The sequence below is a fragment of the Oncorhynchus keta genome, chromosome 20 (genome assembly GCF_023373465.1).
Source record: "Oncorhynchus keta strain PuntledgeMale-10-30-2019 chromosome 20, Oket_V2, whole genome shotgun sequence".
NCBI lineage: Eukaryota > Metazoa > Chordata > Actinopteri > Salmoniformes > Salmonidae > Oncorhynchus > Oncorhynchus keta.
Genome location: NC_068440.1, coordinates 22,027,242 through 22,051,947, shown reverse-complemented (window position 1 = coordinate 22,051,947; position 24,706 = coordinate 22,027,242). Strand labels below are relative to the sequence as shown.

Here is a 24,706-nt window from a genome sequence, read left to right as displayed (position 1 = left end):
AACCAGACTGAAGCATTTCGTACTTCAGACCAGCTCCAGAACCAAGTGGAGAACATGTCTGTCAACGATTCTTAGACACCATCATCATTCCTATCCTTAAGTTCACACAGTAGAAAAAAAGAGGAGTATATATACAATGTGTGCAAAGGGCATGAGGAGGTAGGCGAATAATTACAATTTTGCAGATTAACACTGGAGTGATAAATGATCAGATGATCATGTACAGGTAGAGATATTGGTGTGCAAAACAGCAGAAAAGTAAATAAATAAAAACTGTGGGGATGAGGTGGTGAAAATGGGTGGGCTATTTACCATTTACTATGTACAGCTGCAGCGATCGGTTAGCTGCTCAGATAGCTGATGTTTGAAGTTGGTGAGGGAGATAAAAGTCTCCAACTTCAAAGATTTTTGCAATTCGTTCCAGTCACAGGCAGCAGAGTACTGGAACGAAAGGCGGCCGAATGAGGTGTTGGCTTTAGGGATGATCAGTGAGATACACCTGCTGGAGCGCGTGCTACGGATGGGTGTTGCCATCGTGACCAGTGAACTGAGATAAGGCGGAGCTTTACCTAGCATGGCCTTGTAGATGACCTGGAGCCAGTGGGTCTGGCGACGAATATGTAGCGAGGGCCAGCCGACTAGAGCATACAAGTCGCAGTGGTGGGTGGTATAAGGTGCTTTAGTGACAAAACGGATGGCACTGTGATAAACTGCATCCAGTTTGCTGAGTAGAGTGTTGGAAGCAATTTTGTAGATGACATCGCCGAAGTCGAGGATCGGTAGGATAGTCAGTTTTACTAGGGTAAGCTTGGCAGCGTGAGTGAAGGAGGCTTTGTTGTGGAATAGAAAGCCGACTCTTGATTTGATTTTCGATTGGAGATGTTGGATATGAGTCTGGAAGGAGAGTTTGCAGTCTAGCCAGACACCTAGGTACTTATAGATGTCCACATATTCAAGGTCGGAACCATCCAGGGTGGTGATGCTAGTCGGGCATGCGGGTGCAGGCAGCGATCGGTTGAAAAGCATGCATTTGGTTTTACTAGCGTTTAAGAGCAGTTGGAGGCCACGGAAGGAGTGTTGTATGGCATTGAAGCTTGTTTGGAGGTTAGATAGCACAGTGTCCAATGACGGGCCGAAAGTATATAGAATGGTGTCGTCTGCGTAGCGGTGGATCAGGGAATCGCCCGCAGCAAGAGCAACATCATTGATATATACAGAGAAAAGAGTCGGCCCGAGAATTGAACCCTGTGGCATCCCCATAGAGACTGCCAGAGGACCGGACAGCATGCCCTCCGATTTGACACACTGAACTCTGTCTGCAAAGTAATTGGTGAACCAGGCAAGGCAGTCATCTGAAAAACCGAGGCTACTGAGTCTGCCGATAAGAATATGGTGATTGACAGAGTTGAATGCCTTGGCAAGGTCGATGAAGACGGCTGCTGTCTTTTATCGATGGTGGTTATGATATCGTTTAGTACCTTGAGTGTGGCTGAGGTGCACCTGTGACCGGCTCGGAAACCAGATTGCACAGCGGAGAAGGTACGGTGGGATTCGAGATGGTCAGTGACCTGTTTGTTGACTTGGCTTTCGAAGACCTTAGATAGGCAGGGCAGAATGGATATAGGTCTGTAACAGTTTGGGTCCAGGGTGTCTCCCCCTTTGAAGAGGGGGATGACTGCGGCAGCTTTCCAATCCTTGGGGATCTCAGACGATATGAAAGAGAGGTTGAACAGGCTGGTAATAGGGGTTGCGACAATGGCGGCACATAGTTTCAGAAATAGAGGGTCCAGATTGTCAAGCCCAGCTGATTTATACGGGTCCAGGTTTTGCAGCTCTTTCAGAACATCTGCTATCTGGATTTGGGTAAAGGAGAACCTGGAGAGGCTTGGGCGAGGAGCTGCGGGGGGGGGCGGAGCTGTTGGCCGAGGTCGGAGTAGCCAGGCGGAAGGCATGGCCAGCCGTTGAGAAATGCTTGTTGAAGTTTTCGATAATCATGGATTTATCAGTGGTGACCGTGTTACCTAGCCTCAGTGCAGTGGGCAGCTGGAAGGAGGTGCTCTTGTCCTCCATGGACTTCACAGTGTCCCAGAACTTTTTGGAGTTGGAGCTACAGGATGTAAACTTCTGCCTGAAGAAGCTGGCCTTAGCTTTCCTGACTGACTGCGTGTAAGTTGATAAGTTCAGGGTTTTTGTGGGCCCCACACCATCAGTAGCCCATCCCTGGTTTACTTCATTCTAGTGACAGTAACTACACAGTAAGTCGACTAGCTTCACTATTGAATTGTAATTTATTTGGTTGTTACAGGCTACGCCCTACTTTTCACTATGGCTGTTGGTTGGTTTACATTCCACCAGTCTAGCAGAGCATCTGGGTCTTTGTGTCTCAGCACGTTGCCGTGGTTGCGGCTAGACTCCATCCATTACGGTCATAGTCCGCTGAACATGCTGTACCAACCGGAATAGCAGTATGTTTATTATAGGGGAACATCAGCCCAGGGGATCTGGGACTGGGAATAAACTGTCCAGATTTACCTAACCAGTGTTTTTGGTATTTAATTATTAGTATATTTATTAGTTTATTTTTAGGTTATTATTGCATTTTTGTCGATTGTGAGATAGAATACATCATGTCAACAAAGCCACATAACAAAGGACTGGCAGTGGTGAAACGGTTTGCGCAATGAACCGCACGCGCTCCGCTCTCGCCATCTTCCGTTCCCATGATGCAGCGCGTCAGCCTGTCTCTGAGTCCCTCCGAGCCGCCATGTTGTTGGAGTGAAAGCTTGGAAGTCTGGAAAGAGAACCGGGGCTGAAATCTGCGACCATCTGCCCTCTCCGCCTGTAAGTAGCCCTCTCCCGTGGGCACAGAAACACTCTAGACGCATTAAACCACACATCACCCGGTTTATTGTCTTTACCGGACCGGAACGAGAGTTCTGGGTGTTATTTTAACGGCTGTGTTGCCGCCTCCCTCTCCTGCCTCCGGTTATGTTGCTGTCTTCCGCTCTTGCCAGACAGCTCAGGCCTTTGTTAGCTAGCTTATATCCGCGTCATGGAGACAGCGCTCTTCTCGTGCCCCTCCTGGTACTAGTAACGGGTCACCGGTGTGTGCGATCCAGAGAGGAGGTGTTGGAGCCGGGTTTGGCCAGTGTCGGACTGGGCTGAACAGGTCTCTGGCTTGGAGGCCGTGTATTGTTGGTAAATGGGTAACGTTAGCTAGCTACTGGAACCAGTTCCGTGGTTGGCATGCGACTTTAGCTAGTTAACGTTATTCGGCTAGCGAACACTTCTTTACACAGAGAACATAGTTAACTAGCTATATGTCAAAACCAGACGAACTAATTTGCTTACGTCCATTTATGCCTAAATGGCCTCATTGTTTTGTTTAGTTAGCTAGTTGGATGTTGTGCCTCAGCGACTGACATCTAACGCTAGCTAGCTGGCACACAAAGGTACGTTCCGCTTTTGTTCTGGCACGGGTGGACAGGACAGTAGATCGCGGTGATAATCGATCCCTGGTATTAAATAATGATTAACCCAGTTAGAGCCAACAATGCCTATTTCCGGGTGGCGAACACAACGACTCGAGCGTGATGAACAAGAGACTGCTACTGATTTCCGGGTGTTTCCAAATAGGTAGCTAATGTTACATGTCTAACATGGCATAAACCGCTGTTGTCTGCTTGCATGGAATAACATACTTTAATGCTATTTTCATGCAATACAGACTGGGGTATTTGTATATATATTTTGTATTTCAAGTGGCTGTTTTGAAACGTTGTCTGGATGGCAGGACCTAGCTTGCTGGCTAGCTAATGATACCTGCAGAGGGGGGCGTGTTCGTTACGGTATAGCTCAATGCATGGAGGCGTCTGCTCATTGTAGTGTGTCTGTGGTTGATAGGTGTGTGTACACCTCGGAACCATGATGGTGTGTTTGATGTAGAGAGAGTTTTGCGATATGACAAATTCAGGCTGTATTTCCCAAGACTTCTCTCCATCTGTGTATCAGTACAAGGCCTTATGATTCAGACAGAGGTTGAGGTTCAATGATAAATAAAACATGGAAACAGAAGCAGACCACCTGGTTGTCTAGGTAGAAAATACCTTACCACTGAACACACTCCTCGCCTGTTGAGTGGGTGGAATCCACATCACCTGAGGTGTAGGCTGTTGGAAACCATCTTCTCCAAGTGGAAAAATGGAGGTATGTCCCTCGCTGTTTGGTTCTGTTTGCTTCCATTTGGTTCCTAGAGTAAACGGTTCGGTCTGTTGCAAAACTTTTGCAATGGTCTGTAACTAATGAATACACCCCTGGCTGGGCCGCGTTCAGCAGGACACAATGTTGTGGAATGTTGCAGATGGAATGTTGCTGACGTATGTTAGAAAAGCATGTTTGCGCTACAGAATATATTCCTATAGGAATATTGCACAACCCTGTAGTCAATGTTCCTATGGTCTACTGATCAAGACAAGTGATGCCCTTAATACAGTTGTTGAACATAAGTAGGTTCACATATCCAAGCCATCTGAGTCTATAGTAGAACATGTATAAGAAACAGGCGTGCCTCCTGAAATATGACAACGCAAGCATTTGCTGCAGAATCATGTGGAGTAAACTGTATCAGAATGGGTTTCTGTCTAGCAAGTCATGGAGGCCACATAAGATGAAATACACCAGACTTCTAATGTTACCCACCTACGATACCTATTTACCTTTAGATCAGGGGTGTCAATCTAATTATATAGAGGGCCTAGTGTCTGCTGGTTTTTCCTTTCAATTAAGACCTAGACAACCAGGTGAGGGGAGTTCCTTAGTAATCAATGACGTTAATTAATCAAAAGTACAAGGGAAGAAAGATAACCTGAAGACACTTGCCCCTCCTTGGAATAAGTTTGACAAGCGGTTTAGATCATCTATTACTACTGAAAGGGAATGGGCAAGTGGTGATGTCAGGCTTCAGATCCATTTCAAACTCTTGTCTATCAGTTAACTCGAACGTGGAAATCCCCCACACGAGTCATGAATTGACTGAAAGTATTGTCGAGATGGAATTTGACCCCAATTTTTGAGCTTGTGTTATTTATTTATGACACTGTGGGTGATTTGCAAAATGCTGGGTATGAAAAATAGGTTTTCCCCAACCACCGTTGTTGCTTACCTGATTCACCTTATCAACCAGATAATTATTAGAATCGGATGTGTTAGATTAGGGTTGGAGTGAATATCTATTGGACGGTAACTCTCCAGGAACAGTTGGGGAGCCCTAACTTAGGATGTGTTGTAATTTATGTTCTGCAAGTTGACTCCACTGGCTGGTGGACATAAATGTTGATTCATTCCAGCCCCTGCAAATGTGTATGTGTCTTCCAGATTGTGTTGAAAGGAGTGTAGCTCATGTGTATTGGAGGTGTGTGTGTGTCACTAACCATGTGTGTGTGTCTCCCTCTTCTCCCCAGGCCTTGGTGGAATGAGCAGTGTGTGTGTGTTGAAGGGTAAAGCAGTGCTCTGGCAGGACTCATTCAGCCCCCACCTCAGAACTTCAACTCCCAGCATGCCTGTGGTGCTGAGCAGCGGAGGACACGCCCCCCCGGCCGGACAAACCCCACATGCCCCGTCCCCTAGCCAACAGGTAAAGGTGGAGATGGATACAACCGCATATAGTCGGTAGATACCAATACAAACATGTCTCCTATTTATACATTACATGTCACACGTGCAGACAAATTAATATACTGCTCAAAAAAATAAAGGGAACACTTAAACAACACAATGTAACTCCAAGTCAATCACACTCACACAAATCAAACTGTCCACTTAGGAAGCAACACCGATTGACAATAAATGTCACATGCTGTTGTGCAAATGGAATAGACAACAGGTGGAAATTATAGGCAATTAGCAAGACAACCCTAATAAAGGTGTGGTTCTACAGGTGGTGACCACAGAACACTTCTCAGTTCCTATGCTTCCTGGCTGATGTTTTGGTCACTTTTGAATGCGGGCGGTGCTTTCACTCTAGTGGTAGCATGAGACGGAGTCTACAACCCACACAAGTGGCTCGGGTAGTGTAGCTCATCCAGGATGGCACATCAATGTGAGCTGTGGCAAGGTTTGCTGTGTCTGTCAGCGTAGTGTCCAGAGCATGGAGGCGCTACCAGGAGACAGGCCAGTACATCAGGAGACCTGGAGGAGGCCGTAGGAGGGCAACAACCCAACAGCAGGACCGCTACCTCCGCCTTTGTGCAAGGAGGAGCAGGAGGAGCACTGCCAGAGCCCTGCAAAATGACCTCCAGCAGGCCACAAATGTGCATGTGTCTGCTCAAACGGTCAGAAACAGACTCCATGAGGGTGGTATGAGGGCCCGACGTCCACAGGTGGGGGTTGTGCTTTACAGCCCAACACCGTGCAGGATGTTTGGCATTTGCCAGAGAACACAAAGATTGGCAAATTCGCAATTAGCGCCCTGTGCTCTTCACATATGAAAGCAGGTTCACACTGAGCACATGTGACAGAGCCTGGAGACACCTTGGAGAACGTTCTGCCGCCTGCAACATCCTCCAGCATGACCGGTTTGGCGGTGGGTCGGTCATGGTGTGGGGTGGCATTTCTTTGGGGGGCCGCACAGCCCTCCATGTGCTCGCCAGAGGTAGCCTGACTGCCATTAGGTACCGAGATGAGATCCTCAGACCCCTTGTGAGACCATATGCTGGTGCGGTTGGCCCTGGGTTCCTCCTAATGCAAGACAATGCTAGACCTCATGTGGCTGGAGTGTGTCAGCAGTTCCTGCAAGAGGAAGGCATTGATGCTATGGACTGGCCCGCCCGTTCCCCAGACCTGAATCCAATTGAGCACATCTGGGACATCATGTCTCGCTCCATCCACCAACGCCACGTTGCACCACAGACTGTCCAGGAGTTGGTGGATGCTTTAGTCCAGGTCTGGGAGGAGATCCCTCAGGAGACCATCTGCCACAACACCAGGAGCATGCCCAGGCGTTGTAGGGAGGTCATACAGGCACGTGGAGGCCACACACACTACTGAGCCTCATTTGACTTGTTTTAAGGACATCACTTCAAAGTTGGATCAGCCTGTAGTGTGGTTTTCCACTTTAATTTTGAGTGTGACTCCAAATCAAGACCTCCATGGGTTGATAAATTTGATTTCCATTGATAATTTGTGTGATTTTGTTGTCGGCACATTCAACTATGTAAAGAAAAAAGTATTTCATAAGAATATTGAATTCATTCAGATCTAGGATGTGTTATTTTAGTGTTCCCTTTATTTTTTTGAGCAGTGTAGTTTTTGGTGCAAAACTGGCGGGGCCAGAGGCGTTAGCTAAGTGTGCCTGTGTCGCAGGGCGTGGCGGGTGCCGGTCGGTCTCAGGATGATGCCATGGTGGATTACTTCTTCCAGCGGCAGCACGGAGAGCAGCCTGGGAAACACCGCTGGCCCATTGGGGATAACATCCACGACAGCCAGGTACTAAGTGTGTGTGTGTGTGTGTGTGTGTGTGTGTGTGTAAAATCAGAAAATTGTCTGGGTTAATGTGTGTGAGTGTATACCCTTAGTCTTTACCGACCGTCTCTCTCTGTTGCTCTGTGTATGTGTAATCTTGCCTCTCAGTAGGGCTGATTATGTGTGTGGTACTCTAATATTGTCTGTCTGTAGATGTTTGATGCTCTACCATGTCTTTCTGTTGGGATGTGTGTGTGTTACTCTAAACTTGTCTCTGTCTGTAGGTGTGTGTGTGTGTGTGTTACTCTAATCTTGTCTTTTTCTGTAGGTGCGGTCGATGGATGAGCTGAACCATGACTTCCAGGCCCTGGCTCTAGAAGGGCGTGCCATGGGAGAGGTAAGGGGTCAGGTGTTGGAGGTCAATTAGTTTGAGGACTGTCGACACAACTTACCAAAGGCCATGTGGTGGTAGGAAGACTGAAACCCTGAATAGTGTCCTGTCATACAGCACATCCAGCTGCTGTAGGAATCTTCAGCATTGTAATGTTAGCTAGCAGTTATCTTGGTAGTTATATAGCGAAGACATTGAGGAAAATGTCCTTACACTTCATATTTCTCTTTCCGTTTCTCTCGCTGTCCCTTTCGATGTTTCGCTCCTGTCTCTCCTCTATAGCAGCTTCTGACAGGTAAGAAGTTTTGGGAGAGTGATGAAGCGGGGAAAGACGGACCAAAAGGGATCTTTCTGGACCAGTGGAGGGACAGCGCGTGGGGGGCCACAGGTAAGACCGAGGGTGGGCCCTTTCACAGGATTAAAACACCAATGGGTCAACACACCAAAGTCTCAGTGCCCAGCCTAATGTGTGTGTGTTTGGAGACTGATGGTAGGGTGCTTTCTAATTTCCCCTCCCCAGACCACTCTGTATCTCAGCCAATCATGGTGTCCCGTCGGCCTGGCGGTGGGTTCCATAGCGGCGGGGAAGTGGGCGGGTCAGTGATGTCACCGCGGTCAGAGAGTGGGGGTTTAGGAGTCAGTATGGTAGAGTACGTCCTCTCCTCCTCTCCCGCCGAAAAACTGGACTCGTGCCTTCGCAAGGGACCCTACGTAAGTAGCCTAAACCCGTTTTCACTATCATTCATCTATCACTATCACCAACTCACTTTTATCACTGACAAACTGGACTCCTGCGCCAAGTTCTATTGTAGTCTGAACCTGGACTCCTGCGCCAGGTTCTATTGTAGTCTGAACCTGGACTCCTGCGCCAGGTTCTATTGTAGTCTGAACCTGGACTCCTGCGCCAGGTTCTATTGTAGTCTGAACCTGGACTCCTGCGCCAAGTTCTATTGTAGTCTGAACCTGGACTCCTGCGCCAAGTTCTATTGTAGTCTGAACCTGGACTCCTGCGCCAAGTTCTATTGTAGTCTGAACCTGGACTCCTGCGCCAAGTTCTATTGTAGTCTGAACCTGGACTCCTGCGCCAAGTTCTATTGTAGTCTGAACCTGGACTCCTGCGCCAGGTTCTATTGTAGTCTGAACCTGGACTCCTGCGCCAGGTTCTATTGTAGTCTGAACCTGGACTCCTGCGCCAGGTTCTATTGTAGTCTGAACCTGGACTCCTGCGCCAGGTTCTATTGTAGTCTGAACCTGGACTCCTGCGCCAGGTTCTATTGTAGTCTGAACCTGGACTCCTGCGCCAGGTTCTATTGTAGTCTGAACCTGGACTCCTGCGCCAGGTTCTATTGTAGTCTGAACCTGGACTCCTGCGCCAGGTTCTATTGTAGTCTGAACCTGGACTCCTGCGCCAGGTTCTATTGTAGTCTGAACCTGGACTCCTGCGCCAGGTTCTATTGTAGTCTGAACCTGGACTCCTGCGCCAGGTTCTATTGTAGTCTGAACCTGGACTCCTGCGCCAGGTTCTATTGTAGTCTGAACCTGGACTCCTGCGCCAGGTTCTATTGTAGTCTGAACCTGGACTCCTGCGCCAAGTTCTATTGTAGTCTGAACCTGGACTCCTGCGCCAAGTTCTATTGTAGTCTGAACCTGGACTCCTGCGCCAGGTTCTATTGTAGTCTGAACCTGGACTCCTGCGCCAGGTTCTATTGTAGTCTGAACCTGGACTCCTGCGCCAGGTTCTATTGTAGTCTGAACCTGGACTCCTGCGCCAGGTTCTATTGTAGTCTGAACCTGGACTCCTGCGCCAGGTTCTATTGTAGTCTGAACCTGGACTCCTGCGCCAGGTTCTATTGTAGTCTGAACCTGGACTCCTGCGCCAGGTTCTATTGTAGTCTGAACCTGGACTCCTGCGCCAGGTTCTATTGTAGTCTGAACCTGGACTCCTGCGCCAGGTTCTATTGTAGTCTGAACCTGGACTCCTGCGCCAGGTTCTATTGTAGTCTGAACCTGGACTCCTGCGCCAGGTTCTATTGTAGTCTGAACCTGGACTCCTGCGCCAGGTTCTATTGTAGTCTGAACCTGGACTCCTGCGCCAGGTTCTATTGTAGTCTGAACCTGGACTCCTGCGCCAGGTTCTATTGTAGTCTGAACCTGGACTCCTGCGCCAGGTTCTATTGTAGTCTGAACCTGGACTCCTGCGCCAGGTTCTATTGTAGTCTGAACCTGGACTCCTGCGCCAGGTTCTATTGTAGTCTGAACCTGGACTCCTGCGCCAAGTTCTATTGTAGTCTGAACCTGGACTCCTGCGCCAGGTTCTATTGTAGTCTGAACCTGGACTCCTGCGCCAGGTTCTATTGTAGTCTGAACCTGGACTCCTGCGCCAAGTTCTATTGTAGTCTGAACCTGGACTCCTGCGCCAGGTTCTATTGTAGTCTGAACCTGGACTCCTGCGCCAGGTTCTATTGTAGTCTGAACCTGGACTCCTGCGCCAGGTTCTATTGTAGTCTGAACCTGGACTCCTGCGCCAGGTTCTATTGTAGTCTGAACCTGGACTCCTGCGCCAGGTTCTATTGTAGTCTGAACCTGGACTCCTGCGCCAGGTTCTATTGTAGTCTGAACCTGGACTCCTGCGCCAGGTTCTATTGTAGTCTGAACCTGGACTCCTGCGCCAGGTTCTATTGTAGTCTGAACCTGGACTCCCTCCATCTTACTGGTTCATTCCTTCCTGCACTCCTCTATCGATCTCATCCTCTGATCAGTAAAGGGACAGTGATACATCTCTCAATCACAATGTTCTCAATCTGTCCATCCATCGACTTTTACATCTCTATCCCTCGCTCTCCCTCTGACAGGGCCCGAGGGATGGAGAGGTGGAGGATGAGAAGAGGGAGAAACCTAAGGCCGCGTTTGAAGTAGAGAAACTCGAGATGACGGAGGGAGAGAATGATGTCATCAGTGATGTCATCAACCCTAATGGACTCCCTGTGCAGAATGGCCTGGACGTGGACGTCAAAGAGTACAGGTACACACACATATATTCACTCACACCGACACACCGACACACACACACACACACACACACACACACACACACACACACACACACACACACACACACACACACACACACACACACCCTTCCCCATGTTCTCTCCTGCTCTCTTTCCTCTCTTCAGTCGTCAAGGCCAGATGCAGCCTGCGGGGACAGACACTGACATGATGGGGGGTGTAGGGGGATGTGTAGGAGGGGAGGGTATGGTCCCCATGGGAGGAGGCGGGGGTCCCAAACCCCAAGAGGACTTCTCTGGTGTGGAACAGGGCGTTACCATGGATACCATGGAGTCTGTGATGGAGCCTCTGCAGTTTGACTACAACTCCCAGATGGCCATGGACTCACAGCCCACCGTGGGGCTGTTTGACTACAGCAACCAACAACAGGTTTGTTTGTGTGTGGGGTATGATGATGACCACCATGGACTCATGCACTACTGCAGCCCACTTTGGACAGAATACTGTTAAACACCATGAAATCAGCTCCAAGTAATTTTCATTTTGGAAATCTGTTCCCATGTATTCCCACGTATAATACAGAGATGTGATCTTATTCAAATGTCAGCAAGGTTTGCAATGATTGTTTTAGTCAAATTTTGTGTCTCTTTGGTCTTGTGGTCAATTTGCAGTCAACAAATGATTTGTAATTAAGTTTCCACTCCCGGCCACCCACTCAAGAAAAAATAATCCCTCAGTTTAATCTAGTTGATATTCCTTGGTGTACATACTCAAATCAAATAATATTTAATTTGTTGATACACATATTTTGTGTGTGAACAGCAGTAGTTATATAGGGCCGAGCGGGTGTAGTATATAGCTAATATGCCACGGCTAAGGGCTGTTCTTAAGCATGATGCAACACTGAGTGCCTGGTTACAGCACCTTGGCCGTAGTATATTGGTCATATACCACAACCCCCCAAGGTGCCTTATTGCTATTAAAACCTGGTTGCCAATGTAATTAGAGCAGTAACAAGAAATGCTTTGGTGGTATACGGTCTGATTTGACACTGCTGTCAGCCAATCAGCATTCAGGGCTCGAACCACCCAGTTTATAAACTAGAACAGCCCTTAGCCGTGGTATATTAGCCATCATGCCTTATTGCTTAAATATATCATATGAAGTGGGTAAAGCAGTATGTAAACAGAATTAAAGTGACCAGTGTTCAATAACTAAATAGGGAAGCACTCTCTAAGGTACAGGGTTGAGTACTGGGTGTGAGCAGACTGTGTATGTATGTACACTACCGGTCAAAAGTATTAGAACACCTACTCGTTTAAGGGTTTTTCTATATTTGTGCTATTTTCTACTTTGCAGAATAATATTGAAGACCTTAAAACTGAAATATCACAAAAAAAAAAGTGTAAAACAAATCAAAATATTTTTTATTTGAGATTCTTCAAATAGCCACCCTTTGCCCTGATGACTTCATTGCACACTCTTGTTATTCTCTCAACCAGCTTCACCTGGAATGCTTTTCCAACAGTCCTGATGGAGTTCCCACATATGCTGAGCACTCGTTGGCTGCTTTTCCTTCACTCTGTGGTTCGACTCGTCCCAAACTATCTCAATTTGGTTGAGGTCGGAGGATTATGGAAGCCAGGTCATCTCATGCAGCACTCCATCACTCCTTCTTGATCAAATAGCTCGTACACAGCCTGGAGGTGTGTTGGATCATTATCCTGTTGAAAAACAAATGATAGTCCCACTAAGCGCAAACCAGATGGGATGGCGTATCGCTGCAGAATGCGTTGGTAGCCATGCTGGTTAAGTGTGCTTTGAATTCTAAATAAATCACACCTCTTCCTCTATGCTTCATGGTGGGAACCACACATGCAGAGATCATCCGTTCACCTACTCTGCGTCTCACAGAAGACACGGCTGTTGGAACCAAAAATCTCACATTTGGATTCATCAGACCAAAGGAAAGATTTCCACTGGTGTAATGTCCATTGCTCGTGTTTCTTGGCCCAAGAAAGTCTCTACTTATTGGTTTCCTTTAGTAGTGGTTTCTTTGCAGCAATTTATTTGGGCTGCAATCTGAGGTGCAGTTAACTCTAATGAACGTATCCTCTGCAGCAGCGGTAACTCTGGGTCTGCCTTTCCTGTGGCGGTCCTCGAGAGCCAGTTTCATCAGCGCTTGATGGTTTTTGCGACTGCACTTGAAGAAACTTTCAAAGTTCTTGACATTTTCCGTATTGACTGACATGTCTTAAAGTAATGATGGACTCTCGTTTCTCTTTGCTTATTTGAGCTGTTCTTGCCATAATATGGACTTGGTATGTTACCAAATAGGGCTCTCTTCTGTATTCCACCCTTACCATGTCACAACACAACTGATTGGCTCAAACGTATTAAGAAGGAAAGAAATTCCACAAATTAACTTTTAACAAGGCACACCTGTTAATTGAAATGCATTCCATGTGACTACCTCATGAAGCTGGTTGACAGAATGAGAAGTGTGCAATGCTGTCATCAAGGCAAAGGGTGGCTATTTGAAGAATCTCAAATATAAAATATATTTTGATTAGATGCATATTTTTGGCTACTACATTTTTAAAACTTATTTAATTAGGCAAGTCAGTTAAGAACAAAATCTTACTTACAATGACGGCCTACTGTGACGGCCTTAATGGCCTTGTTCAGGGGCAGAACGGCAGATGTCTTGTCTTACCTTGTCAGCTCAAGGATTCGATCTTGCAACCTTCCAGTTACTAGTCCAACGCTCTAACCACTAGGCTACCTGCCGTCCTACATGATTCCATGTGTTATTTCATAGTTTTGATGTCTTCACTATTATTCTACAATGTGGAAAATAGTCAAAATAAAGAAAAATCCTGAAATGAGAAGGTGTTTTTGACCGGTAGTTTCGGAAAGAAAAGCTTCTTTTTTTTTGTCCATTAAAATAACATCAAATTTAATCGGAAATACAGTGTAGACATTGTTAATGTTGTTAATAACCATTGTAGCTGGAAACAGCTGATTTTTAAAGGAATATCTACATCGGCGTACAGAGACCCATTATCAGCAACCATCACTCCTGCGTTCCAATGGCACGTTGTTAGCTAATCCAAGTTTATAACTTTAAAGGCCTAATTGATCATTAGAAAACCCTTTTGCAATTATGATAGCACAGCTGAAAACTGTTGTTCTGAAACTGTCCTTCTTTAGACTAGTTGTGTATCTGGAGTATCAGCATTTGTGGGTTCGAATACAGGCTCAAAATGGCCAGAAACAAAGAGCTTTCTTTTGAAACTCGTCAGTCTATTCTTGTTCTGCGAAATGAAGGCTATTCCATGCGAGAAACTGCTGAGAAACTGAAGATCTCATACAACGCTGTGTACTACTCTGTCACAGAACAGTGCATACTGGCTCTAACCATAATTGAAAGAGGAGTGGGAGGCCCAAGTGCGCAACTGAGCAAGAGGACAAGTACTCGCAAGTCCTCAACTGGCAGCTTCATTAAATAGTATCCACAAAACCCCAGTCTCAATGTTAACAGTGAAGATGCTGCTCCGGGATGCTGGCCTTCTAGGCAGAGTTCCTCTGTCTAGTGTCCTTTTGCCCATCTTAATATTTTCTTGTGGTGTTTTTCTGGTGATTTGCAGGTACTATTTAATGAAGTTGCCAGTTGATGTCTTGTGAGGTGTCTGTTTCTCAGACTAGACACACTGTCTACACTGTATTTCTGATCAATCGATTTTCTAAAAAAACAAAAAACAAGGACATTTCTCAATGACCCCAAACGTTTGAATGGTAGAGAGAGTGTGTGTGTGTAATAAATAACCTGTGTGTGTAGTTGTTTCAGAGACCCAGTGCTCTAGCACTGCAGCAGCTGACAGCAGCTCAACAACAACAGTACGCCTTGGCAGCAGCACAGCAATCTCACATTGGTAAGTTTTAGGTGAAAGACATGTTCAACATGATGCTCTGCTGACCCATTTCTGGGAATTTATTCAGTGACAAAGTTCTTGGACTGTGTGTGTTCCTGTCTCACTGACCTCTATCTCTGTGTGTGTTATCAGGTCTGGCTCCTGCGTTTGTTCCCAACCCTTACATCATCAGTACGGGTCCGCCTGGAACTGACCCCTACGCTGCTGGGCTGGCAGCTGCTGCAACACTGGGTGAGAGGCAGATACACACTCACCTGCCATTTCTATTCCATGTCCAGTGGCGATGCCTCCCCAGTGGGGGAGTGAGAGGACACACCTACTCATTCCAGGGTTTTTCTTTATTTTAAACTTTTTTCTATATTGTAGATTAGTAGTGAAGACATCAAAAAGATGAAATTACACATTTGAGATTTTTCAAAGTAGCCACCCTTTGCCTTGATGACAGCTTTGCACACTCTTGGCATTCTCTCAACCAGATTCATGAGGTAGTCACCTGGAATGCATTTCAATTAACAGATGTGCCTTAAGTTCATTTGTGAGATTTCTTTCCTTAATGCGTTTGAGCCAATCAGTTGTGTTGTGACATATAGTAGAGGTGGTATACAGAAGATAGGCCTATTTGGTAAAAGACCAAGTCCATATGGCAAGAACAGCTCAAATAAGCAAAGAGAAACGGCAGGCAATCATTACTTTAAGACATGAAGGTCAGTCAATATGGAAGATGTCGTGAACTTTGAAAGTTTCTTCAAGTGCAGTCGCAAAAACCACCAAGCGCTGATGAAACTGGCTCTCATGAGGACCGCCACAGGAAAGGAAGACCCAGAGTTACCTCTGCTGCAGAGGATAAGTTCATTAGAGTTACCAGCCTCCGATTGCAGCCCAATTAAATGCTTCACAGTGTTCAAGTAACACACAACTCAACATCAACTGTTCAGAGGAGACTGCGTGAATCAGGCCTTTATGATCGAATTGCTGCAAAGAAACCACTACTAAAGGACACCAATAAGAAGAGACTTTCTTTTGGTCTGATGAGTCCAAATTTAACCGCTGTGTCTTTTGAGAGATGCGGAGTAGGTGAACAGATGATCTCCGCGTGTGTGGTTCCCACTGTGAAGCATGGAGGAGATGGTGTGATTGTGTAGGTGTCCTTTACTGGTGACACTGTTTGTAATTTAAGGCACACTTAACCAGCATGGCAATCACAGCATTCTGAAGTGATACACCATTCCTTCTGGTTTGCGGCTGTGTAACGCCTATTTGACCAAGGAGAGTGATGGAGTGCTGTATCAGATGACCTGGCCTCCACAATCACCTGATCTCAACCCAATTGAGATGGTCTGATGAGTTGGACTGGAGAGTGAAGGAAAAGCAGCCAACAAGTGCTCAGAATATGTGGGAACTCCTTCAAGACTGTTGGAAAAGCATTCCTCATGAAGCTGGTTGAGAAAATGCCATGTGTGGAGAGGGTGGCAACTTTGAATAATCTAAAATATATTTTGATTTTGTTAAACACTTTTTTGATTCCATGTCTCGCTTCATAGTTGTGTTGTCACTATTATTCTACAATGTAGAAAAGAGTAGAAAAATAAACAAAAACCTTTGAATGAGTAGGTGTTTCCAAACTTTTGACTGGTACTGTCTGTCGGTGGGTGTGTGTGTGTAGATAAACTCAGCAAAAAAAGAAACGTCCCCTTTTCAGGACCCTGTCTTTCAAAGGTGATTCGTAAAAATCCAAATAACTTCACAGATCTTCATTGTAAAGGGTTTAACAAGTCTAATACAGCAAATGAAAGCTAAACATCTTGTTAATCTACCCATCGTGTCCGATTTTTAAAATGTTTTACAGCGAAAACACAGCATATATTTACGTTAGATGACCACCAAATTCAAAAACGCACAGAGCGATATTTCAGTCACAAAAGCATAAATATAGATAAAATGAATCACTAACCTTTGATACATCAGATGACACTCATAGGACATCATGTTATACATGTATTGTGTGTGTTGTTCGATAATGTGCATATATATATATATATATATCTATATATATATATATATACAAAACATTACTGCACGTAAAACACGCCCTGTATATAAGGCGCGTTTTACGTGCAGTAATTTTTTGATTCCAAAACATCCAGTGATTTTGCAGAAATATTCACAATAAACATTGATAAAAGATTCAATTGTAATTCACAGAATTAAAGATAAATGTATCCTCTATGCAACCGCTGTGTCAGATTTAAAAAAATAAAACGTAAATAATAATCTGAGAACGGTGCTCAGAACCCAAAGAAATAGCCGCCATTTTGGCGTCAACAGAAGCTACAAAAAACACATAAATATTATTTTACCTTTGAATATCTTCATCAGAAGGCAGTTCCAGGAATCCCAGTTCGACAATAAATGACTTTGTTCCATAAAGTTCCAAAAAGCCCATAATTTAGCCACTTGTTGTTAGCTTGTTCAGCCCAGCATTCAATCCTCAAAAAGCACAAGCAATTCCTCCAGACAAAAACTCAAACTTCCATTACAGGTCGTAGAAACAAGTCAAATGACGTTTGCAATCCATATTTAGGATGTTTTAAACATTAATCAGCAAAAAGGTTCCAACCGGAGAATTTCATTGTCTGAAGAAAAGCATAGGAACGCAAGAACACTCTCTCGTGACCGCGCGTAATGAAACCGAGGCTTTCTGCCAGACCACCTACTCAAAGAGCTATTATGAGCCCTACCTTTACAGTAGAATCATACAACCAGAATCTAAAGACGGGGACATCTTGTGGAAGCCCTAGGAAGTGCATTCTCATCCATATCTAAGGTGGACATCCAATGGCACTGTTTTCTAAATTGAGTTCTCACTTCCTGTTTGGATTTCTTCTCAGGTTTTTGTCTGCCATATGAGTTCTGTTATACTCAGACATAATTCAAGCAGTTTTAGAAACTTCAGAGTGTTTTCTATCCACAGGTAATAATAATACTATGCATATATTCCATCTGGGAAAGAGTAGGAGGCCGTTTACTCTGGGCACGCCTTTCATCCAAAAGTGAAAATACTGCCCCCTAGCCTCAACAGGTTTTAAACACTGTTCCCATGCTTGTTCAGTGAACCGTAAACAATTGAACATGCACCTGTGGAACGGTCGTTAAGACACTAACAGCTTACAGGCGTTAGGCAATTAAGGTCATATTTATGAAAACTTATGACACTAAAGAGGCCTTTCTCCTGACTCTGAAAAACACCAAAAGAAAGATGCCCGGGGTCCCTGCTCATCTGTGTGAATGTGCCTTAGGCATGTGCCTTAGGCATAAGGAGGCATGAGAACTGCAGATGTGGCCAGGGCAATAAATTGCAATATCCGTACTGTGAGACGCCTAAGACGGTGCTACAGGGAGACAGGACGGACAACTGATCGTCCTCACAGTGGCAGACCATGTGTATCAACAACTGCACAGTATTGGTACAGCTGAACATCACACCTGCGGGACAGGTACAGGATGGCAACAACAACTGCCCGAGTTACACCAGAAACGCACAATCCCTCCATCAGGGGGGTGCTCAGACTGTCCGCAATAGGCTGAGAGAGGCTGGACTGAGGGCTTGTGGGCCTGTTGAAAGACAGGTCCTCACCAGACATCACCAGCAATGACCTCGCCTATGGGCACAAACCCACCGTTGCTGGACCAGACAGGACTGGCAAAAAGTGCTCTTCACCGACGAGTTGCGGTTTTGTCTCACCAGGAGTGATGGTCGGATTCACATTTATTATTGAAAGAATGAGTGTTACACCGAGGCCTGTACTCTGGAGCGGGAGAGATTTGGAGGTGGAGGGTCTGGGGCGGTGTGTCACAGCATCATCGGGCTGAGCTTGATGTCATTACAGGCAATCTGCGTTACAGGAAAGACATCCTCCTCCGTCAAGTGGTACCCTTCCTGCAGGCTCATCCTGATATGACCCTTCAGCATGACAATGCCACCAGCCGTACTGCTCGTTCTTTGCGTGATTTCCTGCAAGACGGGAATGTCAGTGTTCTGCCATGGCCAGCGAAGAGCCCGGATCTCAATCCCATTGAGCACGTCTGGGACATGTTGGATCGGAGGGGGAGGGCTAGGACCGAAATTTCTGGTAACTGGCAGGTGCCTTGGTGGAAGAGTGGGTTAACATCTCACAGCAAGAACCGGCAAATCAGGCGCAGTCCATGAGGAGGAGATGCACTGCAGTACTCAATGCAGCTGGTGGCCAAACCAGATACTGACTGTTACTTTTGATTTTGGGGGCACATTATTCAATTTCTGTTAGTCACATGTCTGTGGAACTTGTTCAGTTTATGTCTCAGTTGTTGAATCTTGTTATGTTCATACAAATATTTACACATGTTAAGTTTGCTGAAAATTAACGCAGTTGACAGTGAGGGAACGTTTTGTTTTTTTGCTGTGTTTATATATACAATTGAAGTCGGATGTTTACATACACTTAGGTTGGAGTTTTTAAAACTTGTTTTTCAACCACTCCACAAATGTATTGTTAACGAACTATAGTTTTGGCAAGTCGGTTAGGACATCTACTTTGCATGGCACAAGTAATTTTTCCAACAATTGTTTACAGACGGATTATTTCACTTATAATTCACTGCATCACAATTCCAGTGGGTTAAGTTTACATACTCTAAGTTGACTGTGCCTTTAAACAGCTTGGAAAATTCCAGAAAATTATGTCATTGCTTTATAAGCTTCTGATAGGCTAATTTACATTATTTGAGTCGATTGGAGGTGTACCTGTGGATGTATTTCAACCCCTACCTGCCTCTTTGCTTGACATCATGGGAAAATCAAAAGAAATCAGCCAAGACCTCATAAAAAAAAATGTAGACCGCCACAAGTCTGGTTCGTCCTTGTGAGCAATTTCCAAACACTTGAAGGTACGTTCATCTGTACAAACAATAGTATGCAAGTATAAACACCATGGGACCACGCAGCTGTCATACTGCTCAGGAAGGAGACTCATTCTGTCTCCTAGAGATGAATGTACTTTGTCGCGAAAGGTGCAAATCAATCCCAGAACAGCAGCAAAGGACCTTGTGAAGATGCTGGAGGAAACGGGTACAAAAGTATCTATATCCACAGTGAAACAAGTCCTATATCGACATAACCTGAAAAGCCACTCAGCAAGGAAGAAGCCACTGCTCCAAAACCGCCATTAAAAAAGCCAGACTACGGTTTGCAACTGCACATGGGGAGAAAGATTGTATTTTTTTGAGAAATGTTCTCTGGTCTGATGAAACTAAAATAGAACTCTTTGGCCATAATGACCATTGTTATGTTTGGAGGAAAAAGAGGGATGCTTACAAGCCGAAGAACACCATCCCAATCGTGAAGCACGGGGGGGAGGGCAGCATCATGTTGTGGGGGTGCTTTGCTGCAGGAGGGACTGGTGCACTTCACAAAATAAGTGGCATCATGAGGGAGGGAAATTATTTGTATATATTAACGCAACATCTCAAGATATTAGTCAGGAAGTTAAAACATGGTTGCAAATGGGTCTTCCAAATGGACAATGACCCCAAGCATACTTCCAAAGTTATTGCTTAAGGACAACAAATCAAGGTATTGGAGTGGCCATCACATAGCCCTGACCTCAATGCTATAGAAAATATGTGGGCAGAACTGAAAAAGCGTTTGCGAGCAAGGAGGCCTACAAACCTGACTCAGTTCCTCCTGACAGCTGGCGTAACGGGCCAAAATTCACCCAACTTATTGTGGCAAGCTTGTGAAAGGCTACCTGAAATGTTTGACCCAAGTTAAACAAATTAAAGGCAATGCTACCAAATACTAATTGAGTATGTATAAACTTCTGACCCACTGGGAATGTGATGAAAGAAATAAAAGCTGAAATAAATAATTCTCTCTACTACTATTCTGATATTTCACATTCTTAAAATAAAGTGTTTATCTTAACTGACCTAAGACAGGACATTTTTACTAGGATTGAATGTCAGGAATTGTTAAACTGAGTTTAAATGTATTTGGCTAAGGTGCATGTAAACTTCCGACTTCAACTGTATCATTTAGCAACTTGCAGTCATGCGTGCATACTTTTTACATATGCATACTCCAAGGAATTGAACCCACTATTCTGGCATTGTATGTGCCAACCAACTTACTGTGTGTGTATTCAGGCCCAGCGGTGATGCCTCCTCAGTACTACGGGGTGACTCCATGGGGAGTGTATCCAGCCAATCTGTTCCAGCAACAGGCTGCAGCTGCCAATAACTCAGCCAATCAACAGGCTCAAGGACAGAACCAGCAGAACCAACAACAGGTCAGTGGCTTCCTATTGGCTAGACCTCTCCTCAACTGCTCTCCTATTAGATAAATCTTCTGTCAGACATTTTTTGCCTGTCTTTCAATGCTCACCACTTTATGGTTGTAGATTGTTTCGACATGCATAGAGTAATTATTGATGCAAACATGCACATTATTTGCCCAGTCACGTTGTGTCCGTGGCATTTTACTAAGGATAACACCCGTTTCAGACCCTCTGCCCTCTTATTGACTATTTCTTTGTGTATCCTGTGTTTCCTAGGTAATGCGTGGGGGTGGTAACCAGAGACCCCTGACCCCTAGCCAAGGTCCACAGGGTCAGCAGAATGACCAGCTGATCTCTGCCGCAGCTGTCAACTCGGCGCTCGCCTTCGGACAGGGGCTGGCGGCCGGCGTGCCCGGTGAGAAGCATACAGACACTCACATGCGCGTGCCTGCATACGCATAAATACACACACCAGGTTTCTGTTGGCAACGTAACCCAGGAATATTTTAATTTACCGGCCATTTCAGAAATTTACCTGAACCATATGCATTGGGTGTGTAACCCATTAGGTCGTCCACCGACAGTACTCAGAATGACAAATCACATTTAGATTAATTACCATAATCTAAACAGAATATGCAACTCCTGTAATGAAGTAGACAATTTTCAAACATTTTCCAAAATGCAATTCGTGGGAAAACACCGTTCTTAACAGTGCATCTGATGAGATGAAAATCTCTACTAGAGACTTAGAGGGAGAATCTAAAGGTGCAACAACTAGGATGGTTTGCTAATATGACTAGGATTGTGCGTTTGGCTTTTCCCTACAAAGAAAGAAAGGTGATAGGAAAACCAAGAGAAATGCTGGTTTCAATGGAATATGAAAGGAAGTCTTTATAAAGTAATTGCCTCCATGTTTCCATGGTCAGATTTGGTCTAGGCTACTTTTAAGCAAGGTAAGACATGCCTTGAAGTGAAATGTTCAGTTTTCAAAATGCACCCTGCCTGCAGCTCACATTGCAAAGCGGTGGGTGACGCTCTGATAACATGCCCATCCTTGCCTATTTCACATGAATGGGAGGCACACCAGTTGAGAAATAAAAATAGTAGCCTTTTAATTGTGGTGATCAAAACCGTTTTTAATAAGTTATTTCTTTTAGAGTTGTTGCACAATGACTGGGTTTATATAAGCACATTTCACCCCAGCATCTCTATTGTGCTCAAAATAGGCTCTGTAGGCTGTGTGCATGTGATAAATAAACATGCTCCAATTTAATTCCACAAAATTATGCAAATGAACCGTTAGACCCATAAGCATAACTGTCAAATGTTTTTCCGTTGACTTGTATTTCAATTAATTAAAAAGCACTATCCCTGTCGCCAGCAACAATTTTATTTATCGGCCTATAGTTTTTTTCATCTGCCAAAAGCCGGCAATTACCGGTTTACGGACATTCTGAGACACACACACAGTTCAAACACAAGTTTTCCCAAACGAGGTCCTCGGGACCCCAAGGGTGCACGTTTAGGTTTTTGCCTCAGCACGACACTGCTGGTTCAAATGATCAACTAATCATCAAGCTTTGAATCAGCTGTGTAGTGTTGGGGGGAAGAAATAAAAACGTGCACACCTTGGGGTCCCGAGGACCGAGTTTGAGAAATGCTGGTCTAACTCGTGTTTCTCTCTGCAGGCTATCCCATGCTGGCTCCAGCTGCCTACTATGACCAGACGGGGGCGCTAGTGGTCAACACAGGATCTAGGGGCGGACCTGTACGCCTCATGGCCCCCGCGGGCTCAGTTATTATCTCTCCCTCCGCTGCACAAGCAGGTAACACACTCCTCCATTTACACTGTCATTCCATGTGGGGTGGCAGGTAGCCTAGTGGTTAGAGGCAGGTAGCCTAGTGGTTAGAGGCAGGTAGCCTAGTGGTTAGAGGCAGGTAGCCTAGTGGTTAGAGGCAGGTAGCCTAGTGGTTAGAGGCAGGTAGCCTAGTGGTTAGAGGCAGGTAGCCTAGTGGTTAGAGGCAGGTAGCCTAGTGGTTAGAGGCAGGTAGCCTAGTGGTTAGAGACAGGTAGCCTAGTGGTTAGAGGCAGGTAGCCTAGTGGTTAGAGGCAGGTAGCCTAGTGGTTAGAGGCAGGTAGCCTAGTGGTTAGAGGCAGGTAGCCTAGTGGTTAGAGGCAGGTAGCCTAGTGGTTAGAGGCAGGTAGCCTAGTGGTTAGAGGCAGGTAGCCTAGTGGTTAGAGACAGGTAGCCCTGAGCTGACAAGGTAAAAATCTGTCGTTCTGCGCCCTGAACAAGGCAGTTAACCCACTGTTCCCCAGTAGGCTGTCATTGCAAATAAGAATTTGTTCTCAACTGACCTGAGTTAAATAAAGGTTAAGAACATTTTAAAAAGACTCTCTCTACCTCTACCCCTCTCTCTCTCTACCTCTACCCCTCTCTCTCTCTACCTCTACCCCTCTCTCTCTCTACCTCTACCCCTCTACCCCTCTCTCTACCTCTACCCCCACTATTCATCTTCTAGACTTTCTTCGACTCTCTACTTTCTTTACGCCTCTTCTCTGATTCTCTTCTAATTTCTTTCTTTCTCTTCTGATTCCTGTCTTCTTTCTAATCTCCTCTTCTAGATCTTTACTTTCTCTTCTCTAACCTCTCTGACTTTGCTCCCTTTCTTTACTCCTTTACTCAGCTTCTTCTACTCCCTTGACTCTATCATTTCTTTCTCTTTATACTCTTCGTTCTTCTTCGACCCCTTCTTTCTCTTCTATCTCTTCTCTAATCCCTCTCTCTATCCTTCCCATTCCCTATTCTCTTCTACCCTTTCGATCTTCTCTTCTATTCTCTATCTCTATCTACCTCTCTCTTCTAATCTTCCCACTCTACCTTCTCCACTTCACCTTCTTCTAATTTCCTATCCCTTCTTTACTTCTTCCCCAACTCTCTCTCACTTAATTCTCCCACTTAATTTCTACTCCTACCCCTCTCTCGATCTTCTATCTCTCGACCCACCTTCTGACTCTATTCACTCATCTCTCTTCTGATTCTCTATCCTCTCTATCTTCGACTCTCTTCTCTACTCTACCCTCTCTACCCACTCCCACTTACCCTCCCACTTCACCCCCATTCACTCCACCCCCATCTACTCCCATCCTCTTCTATCTCGACGATCTTCTGACCGATTTCTAATTCTCTTCTACTTTCCACCTCTCTGATTTTGATCACCTTCTCTCTGATTTCTCCACCTATCTCTTTCTACTCCCTCTTCTATCTCTCTCTAGCTCTCTCTCACTCTTCTACTATTCTCTCTCTTACTCACTTCTTCTATTCCCTTCTCTTCTCCTCTGATTCTCTCTCTAATCCCATCTCTCTACTTACCCTCTATCTCTACCCCGACTTAACTCGACTTCACCCCCTCTACCTCTTCTACCTTTACTCCCCTCTTCTAACCTAATCTCTTCTCTTCGCACTTTCTATCTCTCTCTCATATCTCTTCTTCTCATTTCTACTCTACCCTCTACTCTCTTCTCTCGACTGATCTTGTCTTTCTTCTACTCTCTTTCTCCTCTCTCTATCTTCTCTCTCTTCTCTATCCCTTCTGCT

The 24,706-nt window shown here is 45.4% G+C and overlaps 1 protein-coding gene across 1 annotated transcript in view; it reads left to right on the top strand.

Moving 5' to 3' along the window:
* The first annotated feature begins 2,681 nt into the window (after positions 1–2,681).
* pum1 (pumilio RNA-binding family member 1) overlaps positions 2,682–24,706 on the top strand; it is a 39,628-nt gene continuing 17,603 nt past the window's right edge. The window contains exons 1-13 of the mRNA XM_052472298.1: positions 2,682–2,841; positions 5,460–5,632; positions 7,360–7,482; positions 7,787–7,855; positions 8,132–8,237; positions 8,370–8,560; positions 10,702–10,871; positions 11,026–11,287; positions 14,700–14,793; positions 14,926–15,024; positions 20,974–21,116; positions 21,381–21,519; positions 22,796–22,933. Coding sequence (XP_052328258.1) covers positions 5,471–5,632; positions 7,360–7,482; positions 7,787–7,855; positions 8,132–8,237; positions 8,370–8,560; positions 10,702–10,871; positions 11,026–11,287; positions 14,700–14,793; positions 14,926–15,024; positions 20,974–21,116; positions 21,381–21,519; positions 22,796–22,933 — 1,696 coding nt within the window. The 5' untranslated portion in view covers positions 2,682–2,841; positions 5,460–5,470. The remainder of the gene's footprint in view (positions 2,842–5,459; positions 5,633–7,359; positions 7,483–7,786; positions 7,856–8,131; positions 8,238–8,369; positions 8,561–10,701; positions 10,872–11,025; positions 11,288–14,699; positions 14,794–14,925; positions 15,025–20,973; positions 21,117–21,380; positions 21,520–22,795; positions 22,934–24,706) is intronic.